The sequence below is a fragment of the Malaclemys terrapin genome, chromosome 24 (genome assembly GCF_027887155.1).
Source record: "Malaclemys terrapin pileata isolate rMalTer1 chromosome 24, rMalTer1.hap1, whole genome shotgun sequence".
NCBI lineage: Eukaryota > Metazoa > Chordata > Testudines > Emydidae > Malaclemys > Malaclemys terrapin.
In genome coordinates this window covers 2,849,480-2,865,950 of record NC_071528.1, presented here as the reverse complement: position 1 = coordinate 2,865,950, position 16,471 = coordinate 2,849,480, and the positions used below count along the sequence as shown (strand labels likewise).

Sequence of the window (16,471 nt, the reverse complement as noted above, 5' to 3'; positions counted from 1 at the left end):
CCCCGTCTCCGCAAGGTGCCCTCACTGCCAGGACTGTGATACTCAGTGCCGGGGCCAGGAAAGGGGCAGGGAGGTGGCAGGAGGGAGGGAGGGAGGGAGGGAGGGAAGGGATGGCCCGTGTCGGCTCCTGCCAGGCCTTGGGTGTATGAAAACAACGAGTGCAACGTGACCCCAGACACAACCTCCCTCCGATAGACTCGGTGTTACCTTCACATGTGACCCCCTTCATCCTGGCAAACCCTCGGGGGCAGGTGGTATCTGCAAGAGAGCAAAGGGGCATCATCAAAGGAAGGGTCAGTCCTTGCAGGGGAGGTGCCCGCCCCCTGGAGCAAGCCTTACCGATCTCACAGCGCTCGCAGGGGCTGCCCCAGGCCGCTCCCAGTGTGGCACAGCACTCCGACTTCAGCGTGGCCCCGTTAATGTTAACTTCACAGCGCCCATCCTGGATGTTCAGCCAGCACGTTCCCTTCATGCTGTCTGTGGAGACAAACTCTGAGGGTGAAGAGCTGTTCCCCAGCTGAGACCCCGCTGCTGGCTGGAGCCTGGTGCTCACAGCTGGAGACTGCAGTGGAAAGGAGCTGGAAGACAGGGTCCCTGCTGGGAAAGCCGCCTGGGCTTGGAACCCACACAATGAGCGCTGTCCTCCGGGCCCGTTATCTCTCACACGTGCACACGCACACGGCAGCAGGGCCCGTGGCTTTGTCCTGTTGTGCTGGGCTCTCTCTGTCACCACTGTGCGCTAATTGCTGGCAATGCCGACTGGCTACTGGCAGCTGTGCTGGGGCTGCCACCTTTCCCCTTCCTGTCCCAGTCCTGCCTGCGGACACAGGAGCCAGCCCTGCATGCTGTTCGCAGGCAGGACAGTGGCAGCTTTGCCTGAGGGAGGAGTGCAGGGCAGCCCAAAGAGTTTGGTGCAGAGCCATGTAAACAAAGCTCATGTCCAAACGAGCATGGACACTAATTTAGCAAAAATGACCGACTCGGAGAAAGGGACGTAGTTAAACCTGCATGTGAGCGCCAGCCTGCCAGTGCCAGCTCCTCTCTGCCCAGGGAGCGGGCGGCTCTCAGACCCTACTGCCGGGAACCTCACACGAGCTAACTCCTGCTGCAGCACCCAGAGGGCTTTTCTACACCAGGGCAGTGGCTGGGACACTGCTGGCTCCTGGGATGCTTTGGGGCCTTCCCAGCTGCAAAGAAAAGACACAGCTCCTGGCAAATCTGGTGTGACAGTGACAGGCCAGTCGTGCCTATCGAGGGGAGGGGCTGACATTGTCTCCCGCGCCTGGCTCTGTTGCAGATGGACACTAAGCGGGGCCGCTGGTGCCAGCAGTGCCTCTCCGTCACTGGCTCTGTCAGGAGCCCCTTACCCACACAGATGGTGCCACTGGGGTCCAGTTTGCTGCCCGGGGAGCACTCGCAGGCAAAGGAGCCGGCGTTGTTCCTGCAGACCCCATTCACACAGGGGTTGGACGTGCACTCGTTGATATCTGAGACAGGAGAGTGACTGTTACCAGAACAGCATTCCCAGAACCCGAGACCCAGCGCTCCCAGGGATAACAGAAGCCCAGCCTGCAGAGTTTGGAGCCAGCCACAGCCTGGACGGCCAGCCCTGCCTCTCCAGTGGGCTGAGCCGTAACCCTGTGGTGAGCCCCTCGGCTCAGACCCAGTCCTGGAGCTGGATCCGCAGGTACTCCCCTAACCCACCTGTGCCCCTGGCCAGGCAGTGGAGAGGGGAGGGCTGCAGCAGTAATGGGATTGTCAAAAGGCCTTTGCCAAAGCCCTGCAAGGCTGCCGGAGGAGCTAAGCAGCCCTGGTGAGACGGATGGGGGGAAGAGCAGGACACAGAGGGGCAATAACTATCCCATTAGCCAGTGAGGACCCCCAGGCTTTGTGCGAGGCCCTGTGTTGTTAGGATGTTTAGTGACAATCTGGGAAGGGGGTGAGCAGTGAGGGGGCAAAAGTCAAAGTGATTGCGGTTAGTCAGGCCCAGAGAGAACTGTGAGGAGCTTCAGTGAGGCCCAGCTCAGCCAGGTGAATAGGCAACATGCCGGCAGCATAGGTGCCGACTCCGTGGGTACTCCGGGGCTGGAGCACCCACGGAAAAAAACTGGTGGGTGCTCAGCACCCACCGGCAGCTCCCCGTGGCCCTGCCCCGCCCCCCTGCTCCAGCTTACCTCCGCCTCCTCTGCGAGCCCGCTGCCGCGTCCTGCGTCTCTCCCCTCCCTCCCAGCGCTTGTGCCGCAAATTCGCTGATTCGCGGGGCAGGGAGGGAGGGGGAAGGGGGAGGAACGCGGTGCGCAGGGGAAAGAGGCGGGGCCGGGGCGGGGATTTGGGGAAGGGATCCAATAGGGACAGGGAGGGGGTGGAGTCGGGGCGGGGCCAGGAGCAGGGAAAGGGGTGGGGGTGCGGGCACCCACCAGCACCGGAGAAAGTTGGCGCCTATGGCCGGCAGAGGGATTCACTATGGAGTGACGGCTCAGTGTGTGCTGCCCACACACTGAGCACCTGGCCAGCGCAAAGCCACACAAAGCAATGCCAGGGATGAGAGCGGCAGCAGAACGGGCCCACAGCATCCAGAGCTTCATTCCGGCAGAGCTGCTACTTCAGCTTGCAAGAAACTTCACTGAACTTCAACAGAAAATGGGGTTTGTGCCGAGGCCCGGTGGGTAAAGCAGGGCTAGGACTGGGAGCAGGTTGCAGCTTTGACATGGGGCCGTTCCTGCTTCTCCTGGGAGCAAAGGCAGCCATGCTCCGGCTCAGCCAGTGGTGCCCGAGGAGCCGTTACCTTCGCAGGTGTCTGTCTCCGTCCTGAAGACAAAGCCCTTGGGGCAGGTGCACGTGTAGCTGCCGGGTGTGTTACGGCACAGGCCATTGTCACAGAGCAAACGATTGACGGCGCACTCGTCGACATCTGTGGGCAGAGACAGGCAGGGCTAGTGCACGACAATGCCCTCCCCAGCAGCAAGGGCAGGAAAGAGCTCCCAAGTGTCAGCCTGCTATAGGGGACTGGCGGCCTGAGGGGCTCCGACAGGAGCTACTGGCGCCGCCTGAAAGGAGACAGGAAAAGCTGCCGTTTGCTTCCCCGAGAGGCCTGGCAGCAGGATGGGGCAGAGCTGCAGGGCAGCAGTCGGCGATTCCTCCCCTCGGCCAAGGGACTTACCCCAATGCTGAGTGTGGCTGGCTGGAGCTCAGTTTCCTTTGCAGTCACTGCCCCAGGCCCTGGCTTGCCTGGGCTCCCCCACTGGTGCCCACCACAGTTCAATGCTTTCCACCCCTGCCTTGCTAGGGCATTAGGGCTCCAAGCATTTGGGGACTGTATTAACTGGCAAACATACTGCTCTGCAGCTGTGTTCACCCGGGCTATACCCAGTGCCAGGGAATCAGCCCCAGCGAAGAACTCCGCATTCTGGGGCTTCAGCTCCTGCCCTAACCCTCAGCCCCACTGCCCGGGCTCAGTGCAGAACCCTGCCACCGAGTGCCCGGCCTCCCAGCCCGTCAGTTCTGGCCTGCAACTGGCCTGCACAGCTCTCCCCAGCCAGCCTCGCGCTCGGCTCTGAGCACAGCCTGGGCACCTGGCCAGCGGCTGCCCACAGTGCCCGCTGCCCGGCCGGAACTCACCCACACAGTTCTTGCCCGTGGGATCTGACTCATAGCCCAGGTTGCAGATGCAGCGGTAGCTCCCACGCAGGTTCTCGCACATGCCGTTGGGGCAGATGTCCGGGTTGAGGGCACACTCGTTGATATCTGCGCAGGGAAGGAGCCACACAAAACGATGAAGCAGGAACAGTGGCTGACTCCCGAATGTCCTCCAGCCTCCAACACTGCACCCCCTGCTGCCCGCAGGCCCCTCGTAACCACCCCTCTGCTCATACTCCCTCGCCATCCCTCCAGCCAGCAGAGCGCATGGCCAATGCTCCCCAGCGCTGCCCCTACAAGAGTCTCCAGGGTTCAGAGTTGCAAGGGCTTCTACCCAACACTCAGCATGTGATGGACTCTTAATTCCTGCCCTGCAGACACCTTCCCTGTGGCACGGAAACGCTGCCACCTCCATGGGAATGAGTCTGGTGCAGAGCACACACTGTGGGCATAGGGCTAGCGGGGGCCACCAAGCGCAATTGCTCCTGCCTGGGGAGCGCCAGGCTGATGGACACCCCCCAGGGGAATGCCCTGTGCCCTGCACTGTGTCAGTGTGAACTCTGTCCACATCCGTCCGCTGTCCCATCAGTGCAGGCGTGGAGCTGTTGCAAGGGGAATAACAGCCCCTGTCCAAGGAGCCATTTGCTCCTTCGATTATAAGTTGGATTCTCTGAAGACTCTGGCATCAATGCACTGCAGCGCCCAGAGCAGGAGGGCAGGAAACACCCTCCCACTGGCCTGGGGTGTCTCCCATTGACCATGTGGAGTGCCAAGCCCAGCAGGCAGCAGGCATGTGATTCACAGGTGGCAGTGCTGGGCATGGGACCAGGGAGCTGCCTTAGGGGATGGGAGACCCAGCCCGGTGCACTGAGCCAGTGCAGCCTGACAGCAGCTCCAGCCGAGTGCCAACCATCACTGCTTGCCATTGTGGGGCACTCCACACACACACACCCCCGCTGCCCCCCGAGACAGCACTGCCTGCTGGGGCCAGGGGCTGGCGAGGAGGGAGGAGAAGCCACTGGGTTGGCAAGGCGCCATCCAGGTGTCTTGGAGAGCAGTCTCAGGACAGCTGGGCTAGAGGTGGGCTCCCCTGCCAAATCCTTAGCCAGATGGGCAAGGAATGGTCCCCAGGCGGCACCCACATGCCCACTGTGCTCTCCCTGCTGAATTCGCCTACCCGGCTGGCCACACGCTGAGCTCACAGGACCCGCAGCTGCCAGGCAGGAAGGGGCCAGGCCAAAGTCAATTTCCTTTTCCTATTGTTGCCATAAAGAGGTGTTTGAGCAGCAGCCCGTGTGCCCTGGCAGGTGTGGGGGCCCCCACCCCGAAATTGACTCCCCTACTGCAGTGTGGCAGAGTTCTTGGACCACACTGGCAGTGACTCAGTGCCCAGGGGCATATCTGACCCTAGCTCCTGGCTAACGGGCACCTGACCTGCAGCCTGAGACAGTGCTGCACCAAGACATAGTGCCCTTAAAGAAGCAGAGGCCTCCCGGGTTTTGCCTCTGGCTCCTTCCCACTTGGCAGACTTGGAAAGGCCAGAGCTGTCTGGCTGCGTTGCTCTCATCCTACGGATCTGAACACTGCTGAGCGCTGGCAGCATGCTGCCTGCCGCCTGACCTGCCAGCTGTCTCCTCCAAAGCAGCCCTTGGCAGCATGCGCCCATCGGCTCTGCTCTCTCTGGGAGACTGCAAGCACTGCACTTCCATGCGCCGGGAGCTGTCCAGAGCACGGTGGGGACAGGGAAGAGGACGCGCTCAGACACACTGTGAATTCATATCAAAGCAGGGCACAAAACCACACTCTGCATGCAGCCCCAGACATGCAGCCTGCACCAGGGTGCCAAGAACCAGCCGCACAGTTCAGTACACAGCACAGGGCATGGAGCTGACCGGGGAAGTTTGCCTAACATTAAGTTGCTGGCTTTTAAGGCAGAACCAGAGGCATGTAGAGACATATCCACTCTCACTCCCTCGATACATGCGCAGGCACAGACACACTCACACGCATGCTCACACAAACGCTCACTCTCACCTCCACACCCACATGAAAAACAAACACATGCTCACTCACACAGACACATGAGCACACGCCTCCTCCCACACAGGCTCATGCGCACACATGTAGTAACCCTGGCCCTGGCATTAGCACCTGCTGGAGCTGTCCTGGGGCGAGGGACAGCCAGTCCGAGGGCCGCTCAAACTGGGAGGCGGCTCAGGATCTGCCCGAAGGGAGCAGTTGGAAGAAGCTGCTAGGGACGAAGGGGGGAAGGAGAAGCCTAGAGCCGCTGGAGAACTGGAGCTGGGGTAGGAGGGGAGGGGATAAAATAGAAGAAGAACAGGAGAATAACAACAGGGGGCTGTGAAGTGAGAAGGAGGAAAGAAGGAAAAAAGGACGGGTTTCAAGTCAGGAGAAGCAGAAAAAAAATAGCTGTGGGTATGTGAGCAGACACAGTTAGAGGAGGGAAGTAGAGGGAAATAAAATCCACAGACATGCCAGACAGAGAGTCTCAAGGGAAATAACTGAAAGAAAATCTAATCGGTGAAAAAGGGAATTGATCAAAAAGTTGTTTTAGAGGAAAACAGACCCTGGAAACAGTCGCCCACCCACAAAGGACCTACAGTACCTGATCAGCTGTTTGAACAGCTAGTGAAGGAATACAGTTCAAAGGTGCCTAATGGACAAGGGAGGGCCCAGGTGGTGAAGAAACCCACCTGTGGATAAACTCAGTGAAAAGAGGTACAGCCACAGGAAGAGCGAATCGAAGGAGCACTTCAGGCCAAAGGGAAGCAAAGAACAGGCCAGCGAGAGTGGAGTTGAACTTAGAGCCAAGGAGAGGAAAGGTCGGTTCTTCTCTGAAGTGGCACAGTAGATCGTTCACTAATCTCTTATGTTCACGTTAATCACAATGCACTGCACAGAGTCAGGAAGAGTAGCAAATGTTCATGTGGTGATAACCTTCAATTTTGAAGCACTTTGAGGAGAGGAAAGTGATCAGGAACAGTCAGCATGGATTCACCAAGGGCAAGTCATGCCTGACTAACCTAATTGCCTTCTATGAGGAGATAACTGGCTCTGTGGATGAGGCGAAAGCAGTGGATGTGTTATTCCTTGACTTTAGCAAAGCTTTTGATATGGTCTCCCACAGTATTCTTGCCAGCAAGTTAAAGAAGTATGGGCTGGCTGAATGGGTTATAAGGTGGATAGAAAGCTGGCTAGATCGTCGGGCTCAACGGGTAGTGATCAATGGCTCCATGTCTAGTTGGCAGCCAGTATCAAGCAGAGTGCCCCAAGGGTCGGTCCTGGGGCTGGTTTTGTTCAATATTGTCATTAATGATCTGGAGGATGGTGTGCACTGCATCCTCAGCAAGTTTGCAGATGACACTAAACTGGGAGGAGTGGTAATATGTTGGAGGGTAGGGATAGGATACAGAGGGACCTAAACAAATTAGAGGATTGGGCCAAAAGAAATCTGATGAGGTTCAACAAGGACAAGTGCAGAGTCCTGCACTTAGGATGGAAGAATCCCATGCACTGCTACAGACTAGGGACCGAAGGGCTAGGCAGCAGTTCTGCAGAAAAGGACCTAGGGGTTACGGTGGACGAAAAGAGGGATATGAGCCAACAGTGTGCCCTTGTTGCCAAGAAGGCTAATGGCATTTTGGGCTGTATAAGTAGGGGCATTGCCAGCAGATTGAGGGATGTGATCATTCCCCTCTATTTGACATTGGTGAGGCCTCATCTGGAGTACTGTGTCCAGTTTTGGGCCCCACACTACAAGAAGGATGTGGAAAAATTGGAAAGAGTCCAGCGGAGGGCAACAAAAATGATTAGGGGTCTGGAGCACATGACTTATGAGTAGAGGCTAAGGGAACTGGGATTGTTTAGAATCAAAGAATATCAGGGTTGGAAGGGACCTCAGGAGGTATCTAGTCTAACCCCCTGCTTAAAGCAGGACCCCTTCCAAAACAGATTTTTGCCCCAGACTCCTAAATGGCCTCCTCAAGGATTGAACTCACAACCCTGGGTTTAGCAGGCCAATGCTCAAACCACTGAGCTATCCCTGGCCCAGAAAGCTACAGAAGAGAAGAATAAGGGGGGATTCGATAGCTGCTTTCAACTACCTGAAGGGGGGTTCCAAAGAGGATGGAGCTCGGCTGTTCTCAGTGGTGGCAGATGACAGAACAAGGAGCAACGGTCTCAAGTTGCAGTGGGGGAGGTCTAGGTTGGATATTAGGAAACACTATTTCACTAGGAGGGTGGTGAAGCACTGGAATGTGTTACCTAGGGAGGTGGTGGAATCTTCATCCTTAGAGGTTTTTAAGGCCCGGCTTGACAAAGCCCTGGCTGGGATGATTTAGTTGGGGTTGGTCCTGCTTTGAGCAGGGGGTTGGACTAGATGACCCCCTGAGGTCCCTTCCAACCCTGAGATTCTATGATTCTACAAGTAATTACTATATGTAGTAAGTACTTGATAACGTTCTATATTATTTATGCTCTTGATACAATCTTCGGGTTTTTCCTTATAAAGTTCTAAACATTTAAAATGATCTCTTTGCCCCTGCCTCTCCTCACAGTTAGCTTAGCCTAGCCGGGTCACTGCACACACTTACATACTTACCCAACCCAGACGCATGCCCACACACTCATGTAAATGCACACGCTCAGTTATAAGCAACTGAAAGCAGGGGCTTACAATGGGAAGTGTTAGGCAACCTTAATTATGGGCAACTCCCTATAATACAGTGCTTGGGGAAGCCCTTACCTCTGCCATCAGCTGTTATTCCAATGCCACTGCTGCAGAGTGCCTGGAATTCGGCTGTGGAGAGAAGTGTGACAGTTAGATTCATTAGCTCGCCTGTACAGCATTAACAAAACGAGAACATTTCACAACAGAACAGAACCATTTCAATGATTAATATTATTATTATTCGCTGTAGTATCACATCATGAGCATACAGAACACTGGCTGGCTGTAATAATGGATTATACATTTTAAAAATACTCTTTAATATTGCAACTACATTCCAGTGCAATGACGGAAGGTTCCCCATCACCAGTTCAGCATTGCAGGACCACCCGCAGAACTGCATTCCATACAAGAACCTAATCTATTGCACTACACAATATCAACCGAGCATGTGTTCAATGGATTAAGAACTAGTTTACTGACAGATCTCCAAAAGTAGTTGTCAGTGGCAACTCATCGTGGAATGGGGCTGTTTCCAAAGGGGCTCTGCAGGGATCAGGTCCAGGCCCGATGCTATTCAACATTTTCATCAAGGATCTGGAAGTAAATATAAACTCCCGGCTGATAACATTTGCGGATGCCACAATAGTGCGGATGGTAAATAATGATGAAAACACGGCTGTCCTACTGAGCTATCTGGATCACGTGGTAAGCTGAGCCCATTCAAATGAAATGTATTTGAACACAGCCAAGTGCAAGGTCAGACATCTGGGAACAAGGAATGCGGGTCACACCCACAGAATGAGAGACTGTCCTGGAAAGCAGGGACTCTGAACAGGAGTTAGGGACTAGAGTGGACAAGCAGCTCGACATGAGTGATGCTGTGGCAAAAACGGCTGATGTGATCCCTGAATGTATAAAGAGGGGAGTGGTGAGTAGGAGCAGGGAGGTGATTTTGCCTCTGTATATAGTGTTGGTGAGACAATACTGGACACTGCGTCCAGTTCTGGAATCCACGTTTCTACAAGGATGTTGCAAAATTGGAGAAGGTTCAGAAAAGCGCCACAAAAATGATTTGAGGGCTGGAGAGAATGCCTGACAGTGCCTGATCTGTTTAGCTGATCAAAAAGAAGATTGAGAGGTCACTCGATTACATTGTCTAAGTACCATCCTGGGGAGAAATTCTGGGTTCTAAAGAGCTGTTTAGTCTAGCTACGAAAGGCAGAACAAGAACCAATGCTTGGAAACTGAAGCCAGACAAATTCAAAATAGAAATGGGCCCATTTTAACAGTGACGGTGATTAACCAAGGGAAGTGGTTGATTCTCCATCTCTTGATGTCTTCAGATCAAGGCTGGGGGCCTTTCTGGAAAGTCTGCTTAGCCAAACCCAAGTTATTGGGCTCACTACAGGAGTAACTGGATGAAATGGCCGGTGCTATGCAGGTCAGCCTAGATGATCTAACGGTCCCTTCTGGCTTTCAACTCTATGAAACTGTGGAACTGTGAAACCTCAGAGTGGTAGTAAGGCTGCACCATCAAGCCAGAAAATGACAAAGGGAGGATTTCTTGGGTGTTCACGCACCCACACTGCACATCTGCTCTCTTTAAACAACAAACAGTCGCCCAGGAAAGTGTTAACAAGGGAAACAGAGTTGAGACTATTTCATACGTGCAACATGGCTGAGAAAACACTTGAGCTTCTGATATCCAACTGTGGCCAAATGCTGTTTGGAGTTGCCTGCCCTGGGAGTATGACTGGCCAGCCATGACATCGCACTCGGGAGAGTTTGGGCATTTCATTTCCCTGGCCTGTTGTGTACAGAAAGCAAAGATGAAGAAATGAGGTAAAAGCAACCCAGAGTCCCCAGCATCCTGCCTACCCGGCACCGATGGGCCTCTTGGCAGTCAGAAGGAATCACTTATAGTACCCAGGCCCACACTTATGTGGGACTCCAGCCTGCAAGCACCCGCACACGCAGTCCCTACTGACAGCACAAGCAGCCCCAGTGACCCAGCCAGCTGACTTGCATGAACACTTGAGACCTGCTCCTGCAATCCCTTATGCACATGCACATCTTTGCTCATGTGAGAAAAGCTCCCCATGTGCTGACTGCTTGCAGGATCAGGCCCCTGAAGGCTTAAGAGCTGGTGTTTACTGTGCAGGCTCCACATGATACTTTCACATGCTCATCACTTTGTTAGCACAAACCCAGGTTTTCAAGCCTAACGAAGCCCAGGAAGGAATAATTCCAGTCCCGGCATGCACCTGAGCATTTCAGCCATTTCCAGTTATCTGCATGAACAAAACACACTAGTGCACATATTAGTCATTTCCCTCCGAATAACTCAAAAATAGCTGAGCGCAATTGGGTCAGACTTTTCCAGACACACAAAACCCCTCACCCTTGGGCAGAGACCTGGCTTGGGAAACGTCCCGCCAAAAGGAGCCAATAAGTTATGAGCCTGTGCATCACTTTTGCAACTTTTATGACAGCAGCTGTTAGCAGCAACCACTAGAATTAGATGTAAAAATGGCCTAGCACAGCGCTCCTCCCACCGCTTCCAAGAGCAATGTGCGTCTCAATGGAGAGTTTCAGAGTAACAGCCGTGTTAGTCTGTATCCGCAAAAAGAAGAACAGGAGTACTTGTGGCACCTTAGAGACTAACAAATTTATTAGAGCATAAGCTTTCGTGGACTACAGCCCACTTCTTCGGATGCATCCGAAGAAGTGGGCTGTAGTCCACGAAAGCTTATGCTCTAATAAATTTGTTAGTCTCTAAGGTGCCACAAGTACTCCTGTTCTTCTTTTCAATGGAGAGGTGGCCCCGGGCACCTCTCGTCCCCACCAGGGCCGGCGCTACCATTTTTGCCGCCCCAAGCAAAAACAAAAAAAGGCTGTTGGACAGAATGCTGCCCCTTAGCATGTGCTGCCCCAGGCATGTGCTGATGCCTGGAGCCGGCCCTGGTCCCCACTCACGTAGCACTGGTGAGGCTAACAGTCCTGTGGCAAGTACAGCAACCGCCCCCCGCAACAGGGCACCGGGGACTCACAGGCATTTCAGCTTCTTTCTATAGGATTTGGCAGCTGGAAACAGAGGAGCCAGCACCATCTGGGCAGCCATGGATCAGCAGCCATAGGCTGGAGCACCCACAGAAAACATATTGGGTGCTCAGCAGCGCTGGAACAGTTTGTATAGTGGGGGCGCTGAGAGCCTTTGAACCTAACTCTAAACCCTGTATGTGATGGAAACCGCTTCAAGCCAGGGGATGCAGCAGCACCCCCAGCACCCCCAGTTCCAGCACCTATGGTGCTCAGCACCCACTAGCCAAGGCTTGGGGAGGGTGGAGAGCACTGAGCGGTGGGCGGGTGGGGTCTTGGGGAGGGGGTGGAGCAGTGGCAGGAAGAGGCGGGGCAAAGATGGGGCCTCAGGAGAGGGAGTGGTGTGGGAGCGGGGCTTCGGGGCAGAGCACCCCGGGGAAAAGGAAAACCCAGCGCCTGTATCAGCAGCACGGGCTCTGGAGAGCCCCGTTTGGGAAGCAGTGGTGTAACTAGCCCATGATGCAGAGCATCCGTGGCCATTCCATGACACTTGTGATGCTTGTGCAGGCTGGGCTGGTACATCCCAGAGGGATCCTGCAGCTCCGAGCACTTTCCCCTTGGATTTCCACAAACACACAGACACAGAGCTCACCCGAGTTTTTGGCCGGGCAGGGCTGGCAGGGCTCTCCGAAGCCATGGTCGGGGTTAGCACAGCAGCATTCAGACTTGGTGACTGCTCCTGGGAAGGGACGGGCACAGGTGCCCTTCTTAATGGCTCCATAGCAGGTGCTGCGCATGTGGGTGTCCACGCACACCCGCCCGTCCACACCGATAGCCAGGCCGCCCAGGCACTCGCAGCGAAAGGAGCCCTCTGTGTTAATACACCAGCCGTTCATGCAGATGCCAGGGGTCTCGCACTCGTCAATGTCTGAGAAGGAAGCACACCGTGGCCGTTAACTACTGACCGGTGATAGGACAGGCGGGGAAGAGATTCAGTCCCCAACAGGGAGACTCTCAGAGGCTCCGTAGCTTGAGGAAGGGCCTCCAGCATGCCTGGCTGCAGCACTCAATGTCGTTTGCCCTTGGCTCGCCCTGGCAGGCTGGGGCTACCAGGGTGCCCAGTGCCCTGGCCTTCTCCAACTGCTCAGTGTGGGGCTCCTTCACTTCAACAGTTTCTGTGTGAAACCAGAGTGTTGCCTTCGCCCCTCACACGCTCCTGCCCTCTGAGAGCAGGCCTGCCCCCACCCCCCCCGGCACCCTCCAGCCCTCTGAGAGCAGGTCCGTCCCCCCCGCCCCTCCCCGGCACCCTCCAGCCCTCTGACAGCAAGCCAGGCCCGCTCCCACCCCATCCTCCATGCACCTTCCAGCCCTTTGAGAGCAGGTCCATCCCCCCACCCGCCCCTCCCAGCACCCTCCAGCCCTCTGAGAGCAGGCCTGCTCCCTTCCCCACCCCCACCATCCAGCCCTCTGAGAGCAGGCCCGCTCCCTCTCGGCAAGCAGACTGGCACCCCTGGTTCTGCTGCTTAGCCTGGTGGGAGGGCAGAAAATTCAGTCAGTACCACAGGTATATGGAGCCAGGGACCTGGCCCTCCACTCCCTCCGCCCACGCCTGCTGTACAGACACCCAGAGACACCCGGCGCACACCAGGACCGGGGAGGGACCGACCCCTGCAGTCTACACACCGACGCAGTAGCGCCCATTGGGAGCCAGCACAAAGCCGGGTTTACAGATGCATTTGAAGCTGCCGTCTTCATTGATACACATCCCATTGAGGCACATGTTGGTTGTGGCACATTCGTCATGATCTGTGGGACGACAAGAAACATGAGCAGAGCCTGCGAGGTGCAGAAGGGCTTCTGGGCTCGGCTCCTTCTGTTCCCTGCCTTGCCCTGTGTGAGCGCCAATCTGCGTTCACACCCGCATTACCAACCGGTTCAGACCAGCCCTGGGCCCAGACCGCTCAGGAGAAGGCAGGACAGTGAGAACGTCTGCCAGTGTGGTGCCAGGCAGAGACACAATCATTTCACAACGTGTGCTGACATCTCCTGGCTCTCTGAGCTGTGCCCCCCACAGGGACCTCTGTAAGCAGAGCGCTCAGGGTCGGGGCTCCACACATACCAACAGCGAGAGAAAGCCCCCGAATCCAACTGCAGAGCCAGGCGCTGCCTCTCTGAACTGCATCTGCAGGGGTGGGGCCGGAGGGGCCTTGCCATGGAGGGAGGATTTGTGCAGCCACCGTACAGATACTGGGGGTGGGGCAGCAAGAGCCCCAATGGCTTTGTGCAGTGACAGAACAACACAGTGCATGCTGAGCCAGCAGCACCCAAGGGAGAGGGGCCACCCACTGAGCCCCTCTCCCTTATACAAAGGACTTTTCGGACACAAACCATAAGGTTTGGTTCTTTGCTAACAACTCAATGAAAGCGGGTGCTGGGACAGAGCAGAAACTCTCTGAACACCCATCACCGTAGTAGGTCATCACAGTGGCCCAGGCACTGACCCTCCCAGCTGCCTGGAGAGCAGAGTAGTGCTATCCTCCCCAGTGGGGGGTGGGCACTGAGGCCCACAGAAGCTGAGCAACTGGCACAGCGTGTCTGTGGGCAAAGAGGAACTTGAACCCATGACTCCTGCAGCCTAAGGCAGAGCCCTGCCCATTGGGCCACCCTTCCTCTTAAGGAGAGGAACGGGAACTTTGGAGGCACAGGGTGGATTTTTCTGAAGCATGTGACCCCCCCCTGTTCTGAAATGACCCTGCGGGAAAAGCAAGGTTTCGCCAGCTCCCCTCAGCAAGTGGGGCCTGAGTCTGGCAGCAAAGGGAGGACTGCAGGAAATTGAGAAAGGAAGGTTCCCACCCCCTTCCCTCAGGCACAGACTCATCCCCCCCCCCCCCACCCTTGCCAGGCCTGGCGTTTATTCTGCTCTTTGTTTAACTGCCGGTGCCTGGAGGCAGATGGGCCTTTTAGCCCGGGGGACGGGGGGGGGGGAACAGCTGGGGAAGGCAGGATAAGCAGATGAGTTGGATATTTCAACCACAACTACCCACAACGAAACCATTAGCAATGCTGATGTTTAACTGATCCTTGTTGGGCTTCAGTGCTAACAGCCCTGAGATGAAAATCCAGCTATCACACCTCAGGTCCACCTACTGCCGCAGGCTGCCTCAGGCCGACAGCGCTGCCTCTGCTGTCATTCCATTCATGGATTAAGGGTTAATACACAACTGGAAGGGTTTAAAGCCATTTTTTTAAGGAAAGTTTAAAATTTGCTGCCGATTCCTCCTCTGAGGGACCCAAAGACTGTACCAAGAGCAAGCTGTAGGAGCTAATGACTGTGCTGTGTAAAAGTCGTGCCCCACAGAAAGGAGGCCAGGTCTGGCTAGTACTGGATGGGCCTTTCCCAGACACTGAGATCCTTAAGAAAATGCCCAGGTGCTGCAGGAATCAGCCCTGGTGACGCCTGGGCACTCTGGCCATGGTGCCAGAGCTGACCTCTGCTCTCTCCTCTTGCGTGGGCCTCTGTGCTGCTCCCAGTGCAGGCTCGCAAAGGCCATTAAAGCTCCCATGGCATGGTTCACAAGAGCCCTTGCAAGATCCCTCACTCTCCCTACTTACACTCAGGGAGCAGTTTCTACCAGGTCACTGACTCTTTCCTCCCTCTCTTCAATGGATGGGAGGTGTTGCTAAACTGTATTCACCCCAGAGGTGGCTGCATTTCTGTGGTGAGAGGTGAACTCTGGAAAGCCCCTGGGGTCTGGCTCTTCTGCATGAATCTGCTACATATGTGCATGGGATCACCGCTGCTAATGGGTCCAGTTCTGCCCTCCTTCCCTCCCTGCTGGAGTCCGTGGTGTGTGAGTGGGAGCAGGAACCGGCCCCATTTGAGGCCTGCAGCTGATCTCATGCTGAAGGAAGCTGCTCACCGACACAATTCTTGCCATCGGGGGTGATTTCGAAGCCCGCATTGCAGATGCACTGGAAGCTGCCGTCGGTGTTAACGCACCGGCCGTTCCTGCACATCACGCCATTCATGATGCACTCGTCAACGTCTGGCAGGGAAACAAACACAGCCAGGTAGCAGCAGACACATGAGCTGCTTGAGCCTTGTAACCCCAGCAATGACTCTCTCTCCACCCAACTGGAGCCAAGGCCACGTAGCCATGGCTGGCTCCTAGGAGAACCCATTCCCAGGGAAGGGCAGAATTCCACTCTCAGATCTGTGTGGCAGGTCACGGCTCTGACAGCCCGCACTCCCTCCCTGCATGAGGTGCAGCTCCCTGGGGGAGACTCGCTCTGTGCTCCTGGCCACAGCCCTGAACCCAGGGCTTGGAGCTGTAGGGTCTTGATCCCCCTGTGAAAACCCTTGCCAGCCCCTCTGCCCTCAGCTGCTTGATACAGTCCATGTATGGGCTTGATCCTTAGCTCACTGACACTTTTCTTCCGACTGTGACGGGCTTTAGATCCGGCCCTTAGTCCCACCAGAGAACCCCGATCCCCAGCCTCGACCTCCTTCCCTCCCCAGCAGTTACTCTGCTCTGCCCGAACAGAGCTTCAGCCTCAGCGCGGTGAGCAGCACCTGCTGTGGCATGGCTCACGCCGCACAGCCCCCACGCGCTGCAAGAGGCCTCCCGGGTACAGTGCACTGGAGTAGTGCAGGCAGCTGTGCTCAGTCTGTGAGGCCGAGTCAGCGGGCATGGGCCTGCTGCGGGTTTTTAATTGCAATGTAGACAGGCCCCTAGGTTCCCCCGGCTCTTTGGGAGGTGAAATCCCTGGCAGAGGGACTGACTGACCTGGACACTGAATGAGGAGAGTCTGCTAAGCCTGTGACTAGGCCCCAAAGCGAGGTGCTCCAAACTGGCAGGAAGTGACCCACAGGGTATCCGAGTGCTTAGTAGCTGGGCTGGACATTCCGAGACCCCTGAGGCTCTGGGTGGGGACCCAGTGGAGTAGGTGGGCTTGGGTCCCCCCACGTTGCTCCCCTCTTCTTTGCAGTGATCAGCTCTGAGGCAGCAATCAGAGCATGACGGGAGGAATGAGGCTGCAGCTGGGGTCCCCTCTGGGACCACTCGACTGGCAGAACCTGTAAGGCCATGCGCTGACCACTAG

The 16,471-nt window shown here is 56.0% G+C and overlaps 1 protein-coding gene across 3 annotated transcripts in view; it reads right to left on the bottom strand.

Annotated features, from left to right (window-relative positions):
* The window catches only part of FBN3 (fibrillin 3), a 268,187-nt gene that overhangs the window by 86,350 nt on the left and 165,366 nt on the right, over nucleotides 1-16,471 (bottom strand). For all 3 annotated transcript variants that reach the window (XM_054013785.1, XM_054013787.1, XM_054013786.1), the window contains 9 exons: nucleotides 15,289-15,414; nucleotides 13,052-13,174; nucleotides 12,021-12,296; nucleotides 8,402-8,455; nucleotides 3,619-3,744; nucleotides 2,786-2,911; nucleotides 1,368-1,487; nucleotides 340-477; nucleotides 208-258 (listed from right to left, as the gene is read on the bottom strand). In XM_054013785.1, the coding sequence (XP_053869760.1) occupies nucleotides 208-258; nucleotides 340-477; nucleotides 1,368-1,487; nucleotides 2,786-2,911; nucleotides 3,619-3,744; nucleotides 8,402-8,455; nucleotides 12,021-12,296; nucleotides 13,052-13,174; nucleotides 15,289-15,414 (1,140 nt within the window). The remainder of the gene's footprint in view (nucleotides 1-207; nucleotides 259-339; nucleotides 478-1,367; nucleotides 1,488-2,785; nucleotides 2,912-3,618; nucleotides 3,745-8,401; nucleotides 8,456-12,020; nucleotides 12,297-13,051; nucleotides 13,175-15,288; nucleotides 15,415-16,471) is intronic.